At 50.5% G+C, this 22,437-nt stretch overlaps 1 protein-coding gene across 1 annotated transcript in view; it reads left to right on the top strand.

The window, feature by feature from the left end:
• Positions 1-22,437, top strand: part of TGME49_261022 (dynein heavy chain family protein) — a gene marked incomplete at its 5' end in the record, with an annotated part of 41,712 nt that continues 19,275 nt past the window's right edge. The window contains 22 exons of the mRNA XM_002365214.2: positions 1-383; positions 1,226-1,482; positions 2,034-2,287; positions 3,011-3,289; positions 4,442-4,641; positions 5,605-5,824; positions 6,485-6,715; positions 7,576-7,812; positions 8,304-8,482; positions 9,652-10,219; positions 10,469-10,669; positions 11,122-11,814; positions 12,008-12,368; positions 13,137-13,437; positions 14,277-14,575; positions 16,063-16,777; positions 17,401-17,773; positions 18,501-18,611; positions 19,110-19,323; positions 19,815-20,107; positions 21,013-21,305; positions 21,791-22,006. Of these exons, the coding sequence (XP_002365255.2) occupies positions 1-383; positions 1,226-1,482; positions 2,034-2,287; positions 3,011-3,289; positions 4,442-4,641; positions 5,605-5,824; positions 6,485-6,715; positions 7,576-7,812; positions 8,304-8,482; positions 9,652-10,219; positions 10,469-10,669; positions 11,122-11,814; positions 12,008-12,368; positions 13,137-13,437; positions 14,277-14,575; positions 16,063-16,777; positions 17,401-17,773; positions 18,501-18,611; positions 19,110-19,323; positions 19,815-20,107; positions 21,013-21,305; positions 21,791-22,006 (6,878 nt within the window). The remainder of the gene's footprint in view (positions 384-1,225; positions 1,483-2,033; positions 2,288-3,010; positions 3,290-4,441; positions 4,642-5,604; positions 5,825-6,484; positions 6,716-7,575; positions 7,813-8,303; positions 8,483-9,651; positions 10,220-10,468; positions 10,670-11,121; positions 11,815-12,007; positions 12,369-13,136; positions 13,438-14,276; positions 14,576-16,062; positions 16,778-17,400; positions 17,774-18,500; positions 18,612-19,109; positions 19,324-19,814; positions 20,108-21,012; positions 21,306-21,790; positions 22,007-22,437) is intronic.

The following is a 22,437-nucleotide window of genomic DNA, read 5'->3' as shown; positions in this document are numbered from 1 at the left end:
ATGGATTTGCCGTGGCGCGGAAGCCTGCCTCGGTGGAACTGCGGCTTCCAGCTCGTCGAGGCGATACCGGATTGGAAGGTATTTGTGTTTGGAGGCAGTGCATCGGAGTCTGACAGTTCCCAGAAGCGATGCGAGTGCCGGTTGATGAACGATGTGGGTGTCTTGACACTCGGCGGCGCCAAGCACTGGAACACACCGGCGCTGGAGGAGGCGCGAAAGCCACCGCGGAAGAGTACCGCTCCTTCAGAACTCGAAAGGAAAACGAGTTTCGCGTCTGTCCACGTGGACGCTGGAGAGGCGGCCAGGCAAGTCCCAAGAGCGAGAGAGCATGCCGCCATGGCCTACGATGCCGAGGAATCTCTCTTGGTCCTCTTCGGCGGATGGTAAGAGCAGACTGGAAAACGGCAGAGACGCGTGAGAGGAGAGGAACAGGCGGAGGCGACACTGGAGAAGAAGTCGAAAACGTGGAAGAAGAAGACGTAGAAAGACGTAGAGCGTAGGAGAACCACGGTGAAAGGGAGAGAAGTCGAGAGAGGCTAGGGGCTGGTGAGGAAGTGAGAGAAGGAAGCCAAGTCGGACTCTAAGAGCGAGAAAATAGGGCAGTACTTTCAGAGAACGGGATGCAGTTCCCTCGACATGAGATGGATGCGGCATGTGTGTGGAGCTCGCTCTTCCTTTCTGTCGCAAAAAGCCTGTCTCCAGTGCAGTGTTCCAAGTCCAATCGACATGCATCTGTCCTCAGGACGAGCAGTGGGGTGGACAGTCCGTTTCTTTTCTGTCGACACAGAGTTTGACTGTCTCTCTTCCGGCTTATCCTGATACGACCCCCTCTGTCTACTTTCTACCTGGGCATTTACCATTGTCTTTGCCTCTCGCCTTTCCCCTGGTCGGCCAGCGATCGCTTTTGCCTGATCTAATTCCTCTTTCTGTATATCTTCTCAGTTTCGCACGCCACACACCCCCCAAGCGCCTTCAAGGGGGAGCAGCAGACCCTCATGGCTGATTGCGTCTTCCCTCTGAATGTTCTTTTCTTTTCCTCCAAAGTTCACGTCGCTCTTCCCCTCACCTTCGCAGCTGTTCTTTCCTGCCTGTCTTGTTCTCTGTGTCGCGTTTTGTCGGCCTCCTGTCTTTGCTTCGCGCCTCTTCTGCTCACGCTCGCGGTACAGCCGATGCAGGCGTTGGGCGTCCAAGTGGATTTGGATCTCGACTCTGTGTGTTTGGCCAGGGTGGATGACTGGCTAGACGACCTCTGGACTCTCAACGTCTCCTCCGTGGTCGGGCCGCCGTACGCGGTGACGAGCATCCGTCCAAACCTGGGACCTGTGACAGGAAGCACCTTGGTGTCTGTCCTCGGAGCAGGATTCACAGAAGGCTCGATCACCGTGCGGTTCCAGAGTCAAGAGCATCACGTCGATGTCCCTGCCGAATTTGTCAGCTCGACAGAAGTGACTGCAAGAACTGCATGTGTCAAGGGTGGAATCGGTCAGTGAGAAGAAGACACAAAAGTCTCACCGAACCCCCACGGTTCTCGCGAACGTTCAGCCTATCCGTCGCATTCGCATTCCTCTTTGCCTCCATTTGAAAAGGCTGCACAGGTGGAGTTCTGTGTGCCGACCTCTTTGTAGAGCGACAGAATAGCGTTTTCGTCACTGGTCCAATTCCGACGCACAGGGAGAGGGCGGGGGACATCCAGATGCGGCGAGAGACACAACAGGGAGAAAGACGAGACATGGAAATGCAAACAGAGAACACCCGCAAAAAAGCAGAACAACAAGGTCATTCTTCCATATCCATATATATATATATATATATAGCTATAGATAGATAGGTAACGACGGCTACGTAGACGTATGCATACATATATATATATATATATATGTTTTCGTTTATCTGTCTATGTATATATGTGCGAGTAGATACGAATGATATGCACCCAGATTAAACTGAAACTAGAAGCAAAGATGCTGGAGTCGATCTCGAACTCGTTGCACGGTTCCCGGAGACTTGCGTATCGCCTCGGTGTGACTGTCTAGGAAGTCGTCCCTGTGAGGTTCGCGTGAAGATAGGAGCAAGAGACTTCACGACGACACAGACGACGTTCCACTACTACAAGAACACAGAGGCGAAAGACTGTCTAGCATTCGGCCCCGGCTTGCTGCCAGATGGCTCGACTGCTTCGCCGACCATGTTCGTCATTCAAGCGAGAAACGGATCTGGAGAAAATCGAACCTCCGGAAATGACGTCTTCAAAGTTGTCGTCACACATCGCCCCCGAGATAATCCAGAGGTACACCGATACACGCAAAAAGGCCAACGTGACACCATACATGTCTGTCTCCACTCGCAACTATACATGTAGACATCTATACAAATGCCATACAGAGGGTATATAGATGTCTACATCCATGGATATAAATATATATATATATATATGTATATACATAGATACATGTATACGTACCTGTGTATCCATGCACGTAGGCGTTTGGGGATAGAGGTACTTTATGGAGGTGACGCGTCCCGAGGGAGTCTGTACTGTCACAGAGAGGAGGCACTTCACCAGTTCCTTCACAGATAAAGGACGCCTTTATTTCTTTTTATCTGGAGAGGCATGCCTAGGCCTCCGCATGTCGGTGTGGACAGACATCCATACGCTCACGTCGTCATTTCGCTCGAGGTGCGAATTCATATATACAAAGAGTACATAAAACATACAGACACACAGACATACAGACATAAACATATACCTATAAATATATATACATATATATATGAATGAATGTATATATATAGATATATAAGTATATATATATACATAGATAGATATAAGTATATATATATATATATGTATATATATATATATATGTATATATATAAGCATGTCTGCATATGCGTCGGATGCATGGAAGAGCGTCTGTTTCGATTTGACTGTGATGTCGGCTCTCGGGATCTTGAATTTACGTCCTGTGCGTGGCTGTCTCGGCGCGCCTTGTTCTGGTTCTGTCTGCAGCAACCTGTGCAGCTGGCGGTGGATATTCACGACCAGGACAACGGACAATACTTTGTGGAGTATCACGCGAAATCTCCAGGAGACACGACTGTCGAAGTAGCTTTCGTCGACGAAGGCAAAGCGCCAGAGCCTCTGAGAGGGTCACCCTTCTCCGCCTCCTTCGTGGAGAGAGCGAGAAGTCGCGCAAACGACATGGCCGGACCACTCGTCTCTTCGTATATAAGCCGAACGATCGGAGATATGGAAGACTTCCACACCAAGACGGAGGCCGGCGTACAGGTGAGCGAAAAAAAAGGATGTAAACCTGCCTCGCCCAAGAGTCTACATCAAGACGCGACGTTCTTCAGCCTCCAAAGCAATGCAGTCTGTGTCTGCGCCAACGAATAGCCTCGAGCCTTGGCCGTAACAGACCGAGCGACAGTGAAGAAATCCAAATTTGTTTTTCCAGAAGGACTTCTTCTAAAGTCGCTTCTTCTAGAGAAGGAAATTGGGAAGGCTCTTTCGACACGACGGAAGGGGGGGACAACCGCTGTTCCGGAGAACCGAGTGCATAGTTCATTCGTTTTGACGAAAACGACCAGAAAAGACGTGTATTCAGAGAAGCGTCGGTTTAGAAAGCTCGTGCCCAGAGAAACGAGTATTTTTAGAATGATTCAGATTCTTGTGGTGCATCCGAGTTGAAAAGAGACTTGACACGCCTGAAGCATTGCACCCTCTCACTCGCATGTCGACGTTTAAACTTCTGAACGTCGATAGAGATGAACATAGACAAGCACAGTTGCGCGCACCAACAGAAGAAGAAAGCGCCGACGTTTTCGTTTATTGACAGGCGTATAAAGGTGGAGAGATATGCACATGTCTTCATAAACAACATAAGCCTGTATATCTGATGATACATATACATATATGTATATATATATATATATGTATATGTGCGGAACCACATGCATGTAGACGGCTATATCTCTACATACTTGCACACATACGGATATACATGATTACTTCCATGCATCCATGAAAGCACAGTCGCTTAGAAACACCCTTTTGGCCGACATGCCAGTGAACGCTCGTCAAAAACGACAGAGAGACGCGTAGTTTCAAGATGTTTGTGTCTGTGAATGTAAGGAGCTGCACACCGAAAAACCTAATCTGTGAAATGGTGGACAGAAGAGTTGTTTTTCTTTCTCGCGGCTCCAGTAAAATCGCGCCTCGGGTGTGTCTGCGCTGTGGATTCCCCAGCCTGGGCGTTTGCCAAGTGTGCTCTTCAAGGCAACGAAGCAACTGAAGTTAAGCGTCTCTCCACCCGTCATGTCGCCTTCGTTTCGGACTCTCGATTAGCTCAGTCGCTAATGCTTGACGCTTGGTCACTCCTGCACACCCCACAAGACGCTCCTCTGCAAGCCGCGTTTCGATACATTTTCCTGTCTGCAGACTGTCGTGAAGAACGACGACGTCAAGACTCTCCTCGCGGTTCGCCATCACATTGCGGAGATGGAGAAACAGAAAGATCATTTTCTTCTTCAGCGAGAGACCGTTCACGCAGTTCTGAGTTACTTGGAGACACACGGGGCAAGCGTAGAAACGAATGTACGCGCGCTGAAGAGTGCCGCGAACAAGTACAACGCTCTCGAGTAGGTTTGGAAACTTGTCGAGCTTCCACGACAAGTGGGTGCTTCCGTCTCCGAAGGAAAGGAGCGATTTTTTTTCGCTTCGGCTCCTGGAAAGAACCTTCGCAGGCTCGAATCCGTTTTTTCGAGGGAAAGAAAAACATGCAATTCTGAAGTTCAGGACTCTCAAACGACTACCACAAATGCGCGTTGCTTCGACGCAGGTTAAATATCAATATGCATGGATGCGGTTCATATTGCTCACCTTTCTTGCGGCTAAATATTTCGCAGGCGACACTTGACGTGAACTCGCCGCGAGCGAGCGGCTATTATTTGTGTACGTACACAGCAGTATCGATACGTAGGAGAAAGTTTATAGGTATGGCTTTGCATGTGAACAAGTATGTCTGTGTAGTCCCACTGATAGTTGAGTCGGTGAGTCGAGTCGGCAATGGAAAATGCATCTGTTGAGAGGCGCCCGTTTCATGGCCGATCTCTATTGTCCTTCGCTGCCGTCTGAGCTTGGATGCGTTCGTGAACGTAACGAGAGAACAAGCACAAGAGAACGCAATCGGTTGCTGGGGAACCGAGCAGCATTATCTTTCTCTCGACGTCGATCTTTTTTTGTCTCCACTGCATCTTTGTGTCCTTTCATCCTCTCCGTCCCTGCCTTATCTTCGCCCTCTCTGTTCTTCTCCTCTCTTCTTCTCCTCTCTTCTTTCCTCTCCCATTCTTCCCTGGCTTTCCCCTCTCTTCTTTGATTCGGCTTTGCAATCTCACCATCGTCTTCTTTGTTAGTCGCCCTTTTCTTTCGCTTGTTCTCTCTCTCCTTCTCGTTTGACTCTTCGCTTTATCACCCTCTTGTCATCTTTCTTTCTGTCTCCTCTGGTCTCTCTCTTGTTCTCTCCCTTGTTCTCTCTCTTTTCCTCGCGCTGCGTCTCGCTTTACCTGCCCTTGTTCTCGTTCATTCTCTCTGCGGTTCTGCAGACGTTTAGTCAAGAAGCGCGAGAAGGAGATTCAGGGATCTTCGAACGCGGAAGCTCTGCGGACGCGAAAGCGAATCGCAGAGTTTGAGCAAACCGTCAAGGAAACACAAAGCACTATGAACGCTTTGGACTTTTACTTTTTCCAAAGAGGCATCCACACTGCCACCGAAAGCATGGACCAAGTCGAAGAACGCGTCACTGCATACACCGCAACTGTGAACGTGAGAATGCGTGCAGCCGACACCGCATTTGCATGCGCCGAACAAACAGAGAAATGCTTTAGGACGGAAATACTTCCAAATATATATATATATATATATATATACGCATTTATTTGTTTATATGTCAGGCTACGTATAGAGAGCATATACTGTAAATACATGTATATAGAGTGCGATAAAGGCGAGTGATTATATTGGGCGATCCCTGCTCTCTATAGGCTGACTGTGGAAGTCCCTGATACGAGCGGCCTTCTTCTAGAGAGCAGATCATTTCTTCCTCACAGAAACACTCCGTCCATGCGTGCAAGCATATCGTATATATATATATATATATATAATTCCCGTGATAACATACAGAGAAAGATATACATAATTGTTCATTTATCGATTTACATGTATCAGTGGATATTCATTCATATAGTTCTTGTTGCGCGTTTGTGTAGATGTCTATGTACCCTTCGTTCCAGTGTTGGAGCAGAAAGAAAGCACCGTCTGTGAATTCAAGAGTGAGTTTCTTGTACCTCTCTCTGCCAAGTGTTGAATGTCTCCCGAGAGAGAACGGCGCTGGCCAAACCCACTCGGACTAGGCGTTCGTCCTCTCGTTTCTTCACTGCATTCTGTCGCGACTGCCGTTTTCTTTCTTTCCTCGCCTCATCTCAGGAACTCGAGACACTTGCGTCAAGCTTCGGCTTCGTCGAGGAGCTCGTCCCCGCAAAGACAGCGATTGCTGGCATTTTAGACGAGTTGGCCAATGTGCGATGCTTCTGGGAATTCACCCGCAAGAGCCTTCAAACTTTCGACGAACTTTTAGAGACACCCTGGGGAGAAGTCGATGCCCTAAACGTTGAACAAGATGTAAAGCGCCTGCAAAAGGGACTCAAAGACCTCAAGGTAACGCGCATGCAAAGAAACCGCAGAAGTATGTAAACTGAACGCACCTACTTGCTCGCAAATGCTCTGTATACAGGTATACACATGTACGAATGCTGTCTCAGGGCATCTGTCAGTATATTCATACGCTCTTACATATATATATATATATATATATATATATATATATATATAAATCTATATCTGTTTGTGAAGATAACTGCTAATACACCGATATACGTTTGTATATATAGATATATATGTATATATATATATATACACCCTGTAAGGAAAATATCTGGCAGTATACTTATATATCTAAATTCATAGAGGTATATATATGCATATATATGACCGTTAGTTCACTGATGTCTCTCTTCGCTCATGCCTAGGCGTGGGCATCCATGAAGAGGTCGCACACATATGGTAAATACAGGTGGAGACATAACGGCTTTTCTGTGGTTTTCCAGGTTCTTCTCTTGAGAGTTCTTATTTGTCTTCTACCACACACCATGGAGTTGCGGCAAGCCTTTTTTCTGAAAGATTTCTTCTTCCACTGTATCCCTTCGATTTCTACGAGTCCCTTCTAAGCTCCAGGTGTATGTAGAGGGACAGCGTGCTCTCCTGCCGGAGCTGTTTTCCTGAGTTCCTGTCCTCACCCTCTTCAATTTCGCGTCGAGGATTGTTTCTTTCCGCCTACAGGCCTCCCGTCTCGTCGTGCTTTCCTTTTCGTCGACAAGTGCAGTGTGCGAGAGACGTTCTTTTGCCTCTTCTACGAGCTCAGAGAGACATGCTCCGACGTCGTTGCTCTCTTGCTTCAGCTGGAGCCCGCCTGCGTTCATCTGCTTCTCGACGTTGTCTGTTCTCGCTGGATCCTTCAGATCGACCGCAAGTGCGACGCGTATCTCGGCTTGCATGAGACTCTCAAGCGGTGGCTTGTGTTTCTTCCTCTCGTAGCAGAGCTGCGAGATGGCGCGATGCGGGAGAGGCACTGGGCGGAGCTGCTTCGAGTAGTCCATGCTCAAAGCACAGAGATTTCGAACGAGATGCCGCTGAAAACGATCGAGCAGCTGCAGCTCTGGAGCTTCCAAGGTCCCGTGGAAGAAATCACGGACCGTGTACGAGCCTGACGAAAGGGAGGCGGGAGTCGAGAAAATGAAACTTCAAGAAGAGAAACGCCTGTGGGGGCGAAGAGACGTTCTCTGTGAAGAGACGCAGGGGATAGCTGGCAGCGAGAACGGAGGAAGAACAGCGAGAGAGGGAGAGAAAGAGAGAAGGAGAGAAGAGAGAAGGGAACACGAAGGCAATCAGAAGGGTGGATCGTGAGAGAGCAGAATGAATGGCAAAGAGAGGGAAACGGAATTGCCGGAAAAAGAAGAGATCTGCAAGCTAAAACGTCTCTCTCTTTTTTCCCCAGAGACGACCTGTGTGTTTCTCTGAAGGCGTCGATTACGCCGAAGCCTGCGCGCCGGGGTGTGACGAAGTGGAGAAAAAGAAGAAACGAGAGCATGCGGCGAAAGCCACCCAACGAGGAGGCGATGTGCAGCAGGTCGAACTCAAACTGTGATGGATACGCAGACCGACAATCTGTTTTCGATGGTGTTTCCAGGCTAAACAAGAAGCCGTGATGGAGAAGACGTTGCAGATGCTCGAAGCGACGTGGAGCGAAGTTCCGTTCGACCTCGAGAGACACAAGGACACAGACGTCGTTCTCCTCAACACGACCGAAGAGAACTTCGAAATGTTGGAGGAGCACCTCGTCCACTGTCAGAACATGATCACCTCCAGGTAGACTTCCGCAGGCGCAGAGGGAGGAGCGCGCGAGGCTCTCTGTCGTCTCTTGTGGTTGAAAAGAGAGAAACAGAGCGTCGACAGACCCTCGCGTGCGACGGAATCTGCGGTCTCTCCCTGCGTTTACTCGCACCCAGGAGAAGACCTACCTGCCTCCATACGAAGCATGGGGGTGCGGGGGGGGGAGGGGGGCCTGGGAGTAAACAGAGCGAGTCGTGTGAAGCATGCAGACTGCTGCTCGACTTCCTTGCTCTGCCAGCAAAATCCTCGAAAACGCCTCTTGGCAAGGCGCGGGGAGACACCTGTGTGCGTCACAGCGGAAAGGTGGAACAGCTACGCTGCCCTGGGGACTGTTTGACTGTCATTGTCCTCGAGACGTCGAGCCTGAAGCGCGTTCAGAGTCGCGCCGCCGCCATGGACATCAGAGCTTGCATGCACTCGGGAATCTATCTGCCTCTTTACTCATGTACATGTACAAAGAACTACACACATATATACATATATACATATATATATATATACATAGGTAGATTTGTTTAGTTGCATGTACATATATTATATATATATATATATATATATATATATGGGAGACGATGGAGAGTGCATGTGGAAACGTTGTGTTGAGAGCTGATCACATCTGATTCGCGCTGCACCAGGCGGCAGGGTGGGTTCGAGACTGAGCTTTGTTTAACTGCCTCTGGGATGGCACATGTCTCTGTCTCGTTTTTTCGGCTGAGGTTCGTCTACTCAAATCGCTGGACTCGAATGCCAAGTTTGAATCGATTTTTTTTTTTGCCCCGGTGTTCCCTTTTTCTTGGCTTTGAAAACAATGCCTTCTTACTCCGACGCGACCTTTCACGGATTTCTTGACAGCCTTGTTTTTCGATCTGTCGTCTTTTGCCTCTTCGGCGCTCGCGACCGTGTGACCCTGGTCGTCCAGCAGATTCCCACAACTGTTTTCCTCTTCTCTTTCTCCTCCATTTCTCGCTTTCAAGCGTTCCTCATCTCTCTCGCTTTCTTGTCTAGAAAAACGGGGTGTCTTGCGCCCACCGTTGTTCGTTCTTGTGTTTCTCCTTGCCCCATGTCGCTCCGCCTTGCTCCCATCGGCACTTGCGGTCGAGCGTCGCATTTCCGCAGATTCTGCTCTCCTGTCGCTTGCTTTCCAGGTTCTTTGCGACGTTCGAAACCGCCGTGATGAGCTGGCAAAAGACCTTGTCGAACATCTCTGAAGTGACGCAGCTGCTGCGAGAGGTCCAGCGCTCGTGGACGTTCCTCGAGAATCTGTTTCTCTTCTCCGAAGAAGTGAAGAAGGAGTTGCCGGAGCAAGCAGCTCGCTTTGTGCATATCGACGCGAGCGTGAAAGCGCTTCTCGACTTAGGACGCAAGCATCCGACCATCAGAGATTTCTGCGCCACGGAGAACATCTTGGCCAAGTTGGAGGACGCCGAGAAGGAGCTGAGCGTCTGCGAAAAGGCTCTGAACGAGTTCATGGACAGCAAACGACAGACGTTTCCCCGTTTCTACTTCGTCTCTTCCGTCGACCTTTTGGACATCCTTTCGAACGGGAACTCGCCCAGCAAAGTCATGCCGCACATGGCAAAGATCTTTCAAGCGATCCAGACGTTTCACCTCGAGGGTGGTGGGGACAGCGAGAGACCTGCAGCTGTCGGCATGGCGAGCTGCGTCGGGAAGGAGTCTGTCGAGTTCCCAGACGCCCTGCGTCTCACAGGAAATGTGAGAAACGCCACTGTCGGGGAAACGCCACAGTTTTTTGGCGTCAGACGCGAAGAAAGGAAGGAACAGGAAGAAAAGGAAGGGATGAAGACGTGAGCAGTGGGGACGAAGACCCTGTGTGAATTGGGGACTTGCGTGACAAAAGGAAACCCACTGACAGTTCACTGAAGCTACATCGGCAATGTTCGCTCGACTTCCCCCGCCATATCCCTTTTCCTGTTCCTCTTCTGTCTCTTATGCCTCTCTCAGGTGGAGCACTACCTCCACGACTGCATCACCAGCATGCAGCGAGCACTCTTATTTTACATCAAGAAGTCACTGAAAGATCGATTTACGAAACCGTCGAGAGAGGAATGGATTCTCTCCGACCCAGTGGCACAAGTCGCTTTGCTGGTCGACATGGCTGTTTGGGTCCTCGCAGTTGAATCGGCGTTCTCTCAACTGGAACAGGTAGGGTGAAAATCGCATTTCACGAAGAGAGCGACAAGGGAGTGACGAAAACCCACAGGAAACTTGAGAGACGACACACCCTTTTTTACGTTTTTCAGCTGATAGATGTATCGACGTATGCATGAGAGAATCTCGCTACTATCTCTCGACATCAGTTGAGCATGAGCCCCCTGAACCTCATTCTGTTTTACATCGTTTCCATCTTTTTTGATCGTCTTCTGATGTACCGTTTCACTGTCATTTCTTTTCTCTTCTTCCTCTGTCACCGCCTCGTTCCTTCGCATTGCTTGCTCTTTTCTCTCCGTCCAAAAGTCATTCCCTCACTTTTGTTCTCCTCCTCTTTCTCTCCTGCTCCCCCTTCTCTCTTGTGTCTCTTCTCGATCACGCCTTGCGTGTCTCTCACGCCTTCCTCTCCCGCTCGCTCCGCTGTTCTCTCTGCCCGACGTCTTCAGGGCGATGCCCAGGCGCTCCAGCAGGCCTTGTCGGTGCATATTTCCGAGCTCACGTCGACGATTAAGATGGTGCAGGGTGACTTGACTCCCGCCATGCGTCAGCGGCTGATGTGTCTAATCACCGTCGACACCCATGGACGCGACGTTCTCTCGCGTTTGATCGAGGAAGGCGCCGCTTCTCAGGACGCCTTTCAGTGGCAGTCTCAGCTCAAGTACCACTGGCGCGAAGACGAGAACACGATGCGAGTGGACATCACCGACGCCTCTTTCGTCTACGGCTACGAGTACCTCGGAAACGGCTCGCGGCTCGTCGTGACGCCTCTGACTGACCGCATCTACGTCACTGCAGCTCAGGCGCTCCACCTCTGCATGGGATGCGCTCCTGCAGGACCTGCAGGCACTGGGAAGACAGAGACGACGAAGGACCTCGCCTCGGCGCTCGGCAAGGCCTGCTACGTCTTCAACTGCTCTGACCAAATGGACTACCAGTCCATGGGGAACATCTTCAAGGGTCTCGCCGCGTCCGGCGCCTGGGGGTGCTTCGACGAATTCAACCGCCTCGTTCCAGCCGTCCTCAGCGTCTGCTCCGTGCAGTTCAAAGCCGTCGTGGATGCCATCAAAGCTCGCGTCGAACGATTCACCCTGCAGGGAGACGAAGTCGCTCTCGATCCTACTTGCGGCGTCTTCATCACGGTGGGCCGCACAAATAAACCGACCCACAGATGCTCACGACCTTGACGGCAAAAACATATGTATATATGTATATATATGTATATATGTATGTATACGTATGTATACGTATGTATATATTCGCTTTCCTCGCCTGTTTCACATGTTGTCTTGTGCGTGTGTGTGTGTGTGTTCCTATCTGTCTGTGCCGGGCCAGATGAATCCTGGATACCTCGGTCGCTCCGAACTTCCCGAGGGCCTGAAGACGCTCTTTCGACCCATCACCGTCATGGTGCCCGACCTCGAGTTGATTTGCGAGAACATGCTCATGGCCGAAGGCTTCGTGGAGGCGAAAGTCTTGGCGCGAAAGTTCACGCGTCTCTACGCTCTCTGTCGCGACCTTCTCTCCAAAGCCGCCCACTACGACTGGGGTCTCCGAGCCATCAAGTCCGTCCTCGTCGTCGCAGGCTCCTTCAAAAGAGCCGAGCCCAACCTTCCAGAACAGGCGCTCCTCATGCGCGCCCTCAGAGACACAAACATCGCAAAAATCGTCGCCGACGACCTCAAAATCTTCTCCGGTAAACGCACAACACAAACACACATAGGCAATCGTAGCATCTATCACTACACGTAATACATATATATATATATATATATATATATATATATATATGCAGATGTGATTTTGGTAGAGACCCCTTCAGTACAGGTCTATGTATATGTGAATGTAGGTGCATCCTTTGTGTGGATGTCTGAATTTCATTTATGTATCTATTTGTACGCATATGTATATTAGTACATTTGTATATATATTAATAAATAAATAAATATGTATATATATATATATATATATATATATATATATATATATATATGCCACCGAGTTTCGGTATGTGGCGATATAAGCATCGGAGGATGACCGTATGACAAGATGTGAAGTTCTGTGTTCGTTTGGAATCTTCTGAAGTGACTTCGTCTCAAGAACAACCGTCGTCTCGCGCTTCAGCAGGTCGTTTCTTCACTGCCATGTCGTTCACAGTTTCTGTCCGTCTGTCCCCCTTTCTCCTTTTTTTCTTCAAGTCTTTCATGTTGTTTTCCCTCTGGATTGCGCTCTTCTCTTTTCCCGGTTTCGGATGCGTCGCCTCGCTCCGTCGTGTCTCGCTTATTTGCCCCGTTATCCGCTTTTCTTACTCGTTTCTCCGTCTTCGTTTCCTCCCAGAGTTTCCGTTCGCCCTGCCCTTCTTCTTCTCCTCTGTCTTCGCCTCCGTTCTCCTCTCTTGTGCCATTGCCCTGGTCCTGTCGGTCTCGGCTGCCTCCGCCTGGTCCTCCTTCTCCCTGTCACTCAGGCCTTCTGGCGGACTTGTTTCCGGGAGTGGATCCGCCGCGACTGCGAGACATGGACTTCGAGGCCGTTGTGGCGGCGACTTGCGTGGAGGCAGGCCTGACGGCGCATCCTGAATTCGTTCTGAAAATTGTGCAGCTGCAGGAGCTGCTGCGAATTCGGCACTGCGTCTTCGTCATGGGGCCTGCCGGCTCGGGCAAAAGTTCGGTCTGGAAGTCGCTCGCGAGGGCGCAAGATCAAGTCGGGGTGAAAACCACTTGGGTCGACATCAATCCAAAGGCAGTGACACCCAACGAACTGTACGGGTGCGTTGAGCGTCGTTGAGGAAGGCGGCGGCGAAGTTCGCGCATATCACGCGGACGAGCCGCCGCTCGAGCCTGCGCAGAGAGAGGAGCGCCAGACGCGTCAAGGGTGTTCAGGGTGGAAGGGGAGAAGCGATACGAGGGGAGCGGAGTCCGAGCAATGCCCAGACGCTTGAGGCACCTGCGTAGAGAGACCCACACAGCCGTAGGGCATTGGGCAGAGGAGCAAGAGCGTGACAAACACCATGTTGAGAAGAAAACGATGATTTTGAGGGCAGGACATAAATGCTATCGACACACACTGGAGGGCGGGGTGCGAGAGTTCCGGGGAGAAAGAGAAGCGTGGAGTTTCACACGGTGAAAACAATGGAAAGAATCGGATCGCAAACAGGGAAGCAGAATGAAAACTCAACTGGGAGCATGTTGATGCATCCTCTTTGCGTTTGGTGTCTCTTGCGTCTCTTTGGACTTGTCCTTTTTTCTCGGCCGTTGCTGTCTATCGTGGAGAGACTGTCGCGGGGTCTGTCGAGAAAGACCACTGGACATAAAACCAGTCCACCTTTTCTCTCCTTCTTGGCTTCTCTTTGTTTTTCCTCTCTCGTCCACGCGCTGTCTGCCTCGTTTCCTTCCTCTCCGGTGTGCGGCCTATCCTTCTTGCTGCGTGCCTCGTGACGGAGCTGTCTATCTTTCTCTTCTCGTTGCCCTGTCTTTGCTTCTGTTCCGTCCGTTGTTCCTTCTCGTCTGCCCTCTTCCTCTCGCTTCGCCTGCCTCCTGGTTGCCTCTCGCGCGTCCGCTTCAGCCTTCGCTGCTGTTCGCGCCGCTTGCGTTTCGCTGCATGCCAGGTATGTGAAGCTAAGCACGAGGGAGTGGAAGGACGGCTTGCTGTCCAAGACGATGCGGACGCTGGGCCAGATCCAGGACATTTCGCCCAAGTGGATCGTCCTCGACGGAGACCTAGACGCCAACTGGATCGAGTCGATGAACTCGGTGATGGACGACAATAAAATCCTCACACTGGCAAGCAACGAGCGGATTCCCCTGAGACCCCACATGCGCATGCTCTTCGAGATTCGAGACCTCAACTTCGCGACGCCCGCCACCGTCTCCAGAGCAGGCATTCTCTTCATCAGCGACATCGCCGGTGGGGAAGTCGCACATCTAACGGGATAGCTTCTGAAGTATCGTTTTCCGCGAGCCTTCATCCACCCCAAATGTCGTTCCGTCGATTGCGCGTTCACATTCACTCTAGAGATCACATGGCGTCAGATACTTCCTAGGAGACCATGCTAAGAAGCGTCTTTCTCCTGCAGCCAAGATCAGTCGGACTGTTCGCATCCAGCGAATACTCACATAAATCGGGATGAGGCAGCTGATCAGCGAGGAGTCGAGAGCTACGCCCTGGAGCTCGACGTCTTTTTTCCTGCGCTTGCTGAGGATCCCTCTGTTCACACACTCCACCACGGCCCGTCATGCTGCGCCGTTTGTGCTGGCCTGTGGAGCTCTCGATGCCTCAGTGAGGTCTTCTGGATCTCCAGAAGGAAATTCTCAGAACTGTGGGAGTTCTCTGTCCTACTGATTTCTTCATGTTTTCTGTACTACGGGGTATAGACAGGAGCTTGAGAACGGAGCAGGCAGAAAAGACATCTTCTCTCTATTCAGGAAATCGGAAACGCTTTCACGTTAACGGCCGCGAACTGTGTGATGTAGTCGTCTCCTTCTTCCTGCCGTATGTAGAGAATAGGGTCTGGTCCTTGTAGGTGTAGCTTCGGCTGTCGAGTCTTGCTTAAACAGAAAGAGAGAGAGAGATGGAGAGGGAACAGACTAAGAGGGCATCACCACAGGCTGTCGCACAGGTCGTTGCTCTCTTGGACGATATTAAAATCAAGAGAGCAAACGGTTTGCGGCTTTGACGGGGGCCTCCATAAAGACATGCACTTCATGCGGTGTGGAGAGGTGGACGAAAAGACACCACAAATTTATTTAGAGTCACTGCATGCAACGGATATCAATGGAGCGTGCTGTCAGACTTCCTCCTCCTTTAACAACATCCACTTTTTCACAGGAAAAATCCTGAGCCGACGTTCATAGGTGAATGGATGTATTTGCGTACAGATATATGTATATATGTGTATACATGTATTTATAAATAAATATATATATATATATATATATATGGGCTTGTATGGCTACGAATGGCCATTCAGTCGTGGGGGACGTTTTGAAGGCCTGGGAATCCGAAGGAAGCCTTGGTCGACGTCTGACTGGTCGAGTGGTGCTTGAGAAGCACCGCAGTCCTCTGTCCCCTGTCTCTTTCATTTGTGTGTTTCACTCTTTTTTGCCTGTTAATATGTCTCTCTCTCTTCTGCGTTGTCTCTCCCCCTTAGCGCTGCATCGCTTCCTCGAAGCAGAGAGACAATTCTCTCTCGTTGTCGCTTTCTTTTTCTCTCTCTCTGTCTGCCTGTGTCTGTCTCTGTGTGTGCATCGGCTCCTCTCGTGTCTGCACTGCTTCGTCTGCAAGCGTTTGACATTTCCTTCACAGATGCGCAGCCAGCTTCTCCCCGTCGCTTCAGTTTGCCCGTCAGTTGACTCTCCTGCCGTTTCTTCCGGCGTTGGTTTTGCGACTCGCAGGTCACCAGTGGCGCTGCTACGCCCAGAGTTGGATCCAACGCATGCGCTGGAGTGACGAGGTGAAGACGCAGTTGCAGAAGCTGTTCGACAAGTACTGTCCGGCGACTCTGGCGTACGTCGACCGCAGCTGCAAGCGGAGCATACCTGTCGTGGGCGTTTCGCTGGTGGCATCGCTGTGCGCGATGCTCGAGAGTTCGCTGGGCGACGATCCGCAGGCGCTGGAGTACGTCTTTGTGTTCTGCTGCATCTGGGCATGCGGCGGCTGTCTCGACGAGCAAGACGGTATCGACTACCGCAGGCAGTTCAGCCACTGGTGGCGGAACGCGTGGAAGACGATCAAGTTTCCGAGCAAGGGAACGGTGTTTGATTACTTCGTCGACCAGGCGAAGCTCGAGCTGTGGGAGCAACGCATGCCCGACGCGGAGTTCGACGCAGAGAAACCTGTGGCGGACTTGACGGTCCCGACGCCCGAGACGGTCGCAATGCTTCACTTTATGCGCGCGCTGGTGAACCTTCACTCCCCCGTCATGGTCACTGGCGTCGCAGGATGCGGCAAGACGCAGCTCTGCAAGGCGCTGCTCAGAACGCTCGACAAGGAAAGCTACGTCAGTGCCGTCATCAACTTCAACTTTTACACAGACTCCGCTCTTCTGCAAACGCTGCTGGAGCAACCTTTGGAGAAGAAGGCAGGCAGACAGTTCGGCCCGCCGGGCAAGTGAGTCGCGACCTCGCATTTCTTTTTCCGGGGACGAAGAGGTCCAAGTGGGCAGAAAGACATGGATAGAGAGACAGAGACAGAGACAGAGAGGACAAGGAGATACGTCAAGAAGAGGACGGTCTGGTCGACGCCCGAAGAAAAGGCTGACTCCCTTTTTCTGTGCACTCCCTTGTTTCCGTTTCGGTGACTTTGTCTTGACATTCCTGGAGGTATTCCTCCTCGTCTCTACGGGACTTCTGCGCGTGGAGCAGATCTTCTCGAGCTCGCGAAAAGGACTTCCCTGCCTGTCGCACCTTGGCAGGCTTTCCAGTTCTGCATGCCAGACACACTCACTCTGCGGTGTGCTCTCGGACCTGGAGGTGCAGCGACAGGAGGCGAGTTGCGGGGCGGATGAAGAAATGAACAAAGGACTCCTCGGGTGGCGAGGCGAGTCTCGCGTTTTCCTCCCGCTGCTCGTTTCTGCTGGCTCTCTTGTGTGTTTCCTGAGGCTCTTCCGGATGTCGCTTGGGCGCCGGCTGTGCCGGTTCTGTGTGAGATTTCTATCTCTCTTGTGCGTTTCGTCGCTCTGTTTTCTCGCCTGAGTCTTTCGACTCTCCGATGCCTTTTTCTGCTCTCTGCAGACTGCGCCTCGTGTATTTCCTGGACGACCTGAACATGCCTCAACTCGATCCGTACAACACACAGACGGCCATCGCTCTGTTGCGGCAGCACCTGGACTACCAGCACTGGTACGATCGAACGAAGATGCAGCTGAAAGACATCAGCAATACCCAGTGCCTTGCGTGTCTAAACCCAACCGCCGGCTCCTTCACCGTGAACCCCCGGCTCCAGAGACATTTCTGGACTCTGAGCACTCCGCTCCCGGAGCAAACGTCGCTGTTCACGATCTACAATACGATCTTGGCGAAGGTCTTCGCAGCGAAAAACTTCCGAAAAGCGGTGCAGGAACATCTCTCCCTCGTCGTCAAAGCCACACTGTCTCTTCATGGCGAGGTAAGCCCAGGGTCCCCGACAGACCCCGACGGGGAGACGGAAGAAGGCGCCAGAGAACATGCGAGAGAGACAGAGACAGAGCCACAGAGAGAGAGCGAACGAGAGGAAAGAACGAGACAGAGACAGTGGGGGAACAACGACTCAGGAGAGGAGAGAGAGAAGCAGAAAGAACAGAGAGAGGAAAGAGGAGGGAGGAAGAGACGGAGCCAGTGACAAAGTACGATGCAGAGAAAGCAGGCGGGAAAAACAAAGATGGACGAAACGGTGGTCGACCGACACAGACGGATCCAAGGAGAAATCACCACTCGGTTTTTACACACAGAGGCCAACTCGAATGTTCCATGTAGATACAAAGCACGCAGGAACTCTATCCACCTGTGCATTTGTGTTGAGCCTTGGTTCTCGCCTTTAGCTCCAAGTGTGACAAGCAGCAAAGAGAGAACTGGGTATGTCAAAGACGCTTGGAGTCCGGCACACTGCACTCGAGGTCCCTGTGTGTCAACGTTGATCGCGAGCCTTCTCCCGCGCTGCGGGGAGGATCGGTTTAACGGAACGTTTTCTTTTCATCACCATAGAATCCGCCTCCTGCGTTCGCTCTTTTGGAATTAAAAAAAAGCAAGAAACATGGCAAACCACCGTTTTCTCCTTTCCTCTTCCCCTTCCACCAGTGTCAAGGGCACTGTCGCGGCTGTTTGCCTCCGGATTTGCCTCGATCCCTGAATTGCAGGTCGTGCAAGCCTTCAGAAAAACTGCTGTAAATTTTCATTACGAATTCAACATGCGGCACTTGAGCTGCGTATTCCAGAGTCTCCTAGCAGCCACCCCGCAACTGTTCCAGGTGCGTGCTGTGGCCTTGTGTCTCGCCATTTCTTCCTTTCCACCTTCTGCTTCGCGTCCATTCTCTGCTCCTCCTTGTCTCTCTTTCTTTGTCTGTCTCCTGCGCCCTCGGTCGTTACCTCTTCTGTTTCCCTTTCTCTCTGTCGCTCCCTCACCCTGTGACTCGCTTTCTCTCTTTTTCCATTCATTTTCAGCTTCACCGTCGGCTTTTTTCTGTCGCGCTAGCCCCCTCCATTGCTGTTTCTCACCCTTTCGCTGTGTCTTTCTTTCTGTATCGTTCATCCTGTTCTTCAAATGTCTCCGTCCCCGTCTCTCAGTCTCTGTCTGTCCTTCTCCGTCCTTTATCTTGACTCTGTGTTTTCCTCTCTGCCACTCACTCGACACACTCTGTGTGCCCTCTGCTATCTTACCTCCCGTTTCTAGAAACTCGTCTCTTTTCTCTTGCTTGTTCGCTCTCGACGAAAGAGGCAAATGTTTCGCTTCCCTTTTTTCTCTCCAGGAACCAGAGAAACTGGTGATTTTGTGGCTGCACGAGTGCGAGAGGACGTACCGAGACAGGCTGGTCACGGAAGCCGACTGCGCCAAGTTCGACTCGCTCCTCGCAGATCTGTCGAAGAAAATGTTTGGGAGCTTCAACCTCGGAAAATTCTTCCAGGCGAAGAACCGCGAGACCCTCATCTTCTGCCATTTTGCCAAAGGCTTCCAGGACTCCAGTGAGGCGTGATACACGAGAGGGAGAAAGTGAAGAAAGATGCCCAGAAACTCGAGGGTGAAGATCCCCGAGCGACAACGGGAGCGAAAGGAAAAGCAGGAAGGCTGGGAAATGGGGGGATACAGCAAGACGAGCGAGTGAGAAGGAACTGCAAGGAAAACGACAGGGGAGACGCGGCACGCAAGAGGAATCGTGGAGCGAGAAAGTGCATGCAGGACGGGCAAGGGAAGCAAAAGTTGTGAAACAAAGGTAAAAAAAGGGGGAGACAGAGAACGACAGAGACACGAGCAATGGGAGGCACCCGAAGACAAGCCGAGGAAACAAAGAGAGGCAGTGAACAAGAAATGACAATATAACAATATGAAACTTGTGGGGAGAGACACCTCAATGTACCAAGTAGAACCCCTCCGCTCGGCACGGTCTGTCGTCTTTGTGTCTCACCATTCACTTGCGTTGTCTTCGCCTTTTTCGCGGTGTCTCTATACACCTCAGGTTACGACCGCGTTGGGTCGATGGCCGAACTGTCTCGGCTTTTGCAAGAGGCGCTTATCGAGTACAACGACTTGAATCCAGTGATGGATCTGGTCCTCTTCGAAGACGCCATGAACCATGTGTGTCGGATCACGAGAATCATCAACAACTCTGGGCATGCACTTCTGGTCGGCATCGGCGGATCCGGAAAACAGTCTCTCGCGAAACTCTCTGCCTTCATCAGCTCCTGCATGACTTTCCAAGTCACCATTTCCTCGAAATACGACGTCAAAGAGCTGAAAAACGACCTTCGGGTACGCAGCGAAACTCCAGATGCGAACCGGCGGCTCCAACGCCGACGCCTGGGGCCCCAAACAGCTTGCACCGGGCTTCGACGCCTTGTTGGCATATATTCGGAGAAACATACGACGCCAAGCAATTCAAATAAGAGATGAAAAAGTCTTGACAGGCCGAGAGAGCCACAGAAAACAAAGCCTTGTCGCGACCTACACGAGCATCGACTCAGCATTCCTAACGTCAGACTCTTGTAGAGGCGCACATATTTTTTGCGATTCTTCTCATACATATTCATACACTTCCTCAGATGTATAGGATGTATCGCCGGATATATATATATATATATATATATATATTTAAAAGCGAGGTGGGGATCGGAAGTCCTTGGGTCGGTTAGGGTGAAGAGAGACTTCCGACTCTGTTTTATCGCTTTGGAAGCATAGTTTTTCTCGTCTGCACTGCTGCCGCGACGGGTCTGGAACACAAGCTAGGTTTTCGCGGAAAGGTAGTTCTGGGAGTGGATGCAGAGCAGACCGGGAGCGAGGAAGGGAGAGAGATACCCAGACGTCCAGAAGGCGGACGAGTAGATGGGGAAAAGAGAGAATAATATCGAAGGCAAAACCGAACTGGAGGAGGGACAAGGGAGAAGCGGCACCAGCACAAGACGGCCTGAACGAGAAACTCTTTTTTGAAAACAACTTGCTGTGTTTCGGAACTAACAGTTTCCAGCCAACGTCGATTACTTCGTCTCTTTCGTCTTCGTCCTCTATTCGAAAGTTGCATCCGACTGTCTTCGTATTTTCTACGGAAGTCGAGAGAGGGCAGACCTTCGCCTGCTGCGATGTCCCTGCGATGCGCTGAACCGCCTTTCTGCACGATCCCTCCAGAGATCGCTCCCGACGCCTCGTTTCTGTTTTTTCAGTTCCTGTACTCCCGCGCCGGATTGAAGGACGAAGGTGTCTTGTTTCTGTTCAACGAATCGCAAATCACAGACGAGCACTTTTTGGTGTACATCAACGACATTCTCGCCTCCGGAGACATCGCAGACCTCTACGATCCGGAAGACAAAGACCAAGTTCTCAACTCGATCAGACCCGCAGTCAAGGCCGCGGGGCTCCCAGAAAGCAAAGACTCTCTCTGGGAGTTCTTTATATCACGAATCAAGAAGAATCTGCACATGGCCCTCTGCTTCTCCCCCGTCGGCGACAATATCAGGTGTATAAAAAGTGAAGCAAATGCAACGGAAGCAGGACAGGCTTCGCGCTTCCTTTAGAGAACTCTCCAACTGCGTTTCGCGAGGGACCTCCAGACACACGTATACATGCGCATGCATATATACATGATAGCGACCACATATATACCAATATCTATACCTATATATATATATATATACCTATATATATATATAGATAGATAGATAGATAAAGAGATTGATATGGTTGTATATGCATCTGTCTAAAGATGCGTATATTCATTGATATGCATGTGCCTACGCGCATTTACCTGTATCTGTATGCATCTTCCACCAAAAAAACGCAGGTGCCTCAACGCGCATGCGTGTGCTTCTGCTGCGAGCGTTTGTGCGAACGCGGTTCTTTCTTCTCTGCTCGACTGTCTTTGAAAAACTGTGTTGTTAGTTGCTGCCAAGCTACCTTGGAGTCCCGACTCAAGGATGAAGTTCTCTGTTTCGTCATTTGCAGAAACTGCGCTCGGAAGTTTCCTGCCATTGTCAACTGTACAACCATCAACTGGTTCCGGCCTTGGCCGCCGGAGGCTCTTCTCTCTGTCTCGGCGAAATTCCTCGCTCCCCTTCCTCTAGGCGAAGATGAAGTCCAAAAAGCAGTGGTCGAGTTCATGCCTTACGCGTTCTACTCAGTAAACGAAGCGGCGCAAGAGTACCTTGCAAATGAAAAAAGGTACATTTCTACGTATTTCTGGGTGCTTTACACTCATACATATATATATATATATGCATGTGTACTTATATATATGACTCTATATATATGTATACGTAAACATTGTATAAATATACATATTTATGAGATATGCTTTCATTATATATATATATATATATATATATGTAGATATATTTATATGCGAATTTATATATATATATATATACGAATGTATAGATGTATATGCATTTATAAAGCGATTAATAGAGATGCAACAGAGAGAAACAAGGGACGAAGCGGATAAGAGAGAAAGCACGAACGCAGGTGGAAGCCGGAGAGAGAGAACGAGAGACAGAAACAAAGGGGGATCGAGAAGAACTGAAAAGAGAAAGAGGAAACGAGGAAGTGAATACCAGACAGAGAGAGAAGAAGAGAAAACTCGAGGAGCAGTG

This window comes from Toxoplasma gondii, chromosome VIIb (genome assembly GCF_000006565.2).
Source record: "Toxoplasma gondii ME49 chromosome VIIb, whole genome shotgun sequence".
Taxonomy (NCBI): Eukaryota; Apicomplexa; class Conoidasida; order Eucoccidiorida; family Sarcocystidae; genus Toxoplasma; species Toxoplasma gondii.
The sequence above is the reverse complement of the archived record's forward strand: the minus strand, read 5'-3'. Positions and strand labels throughout refer to the sequence as shown.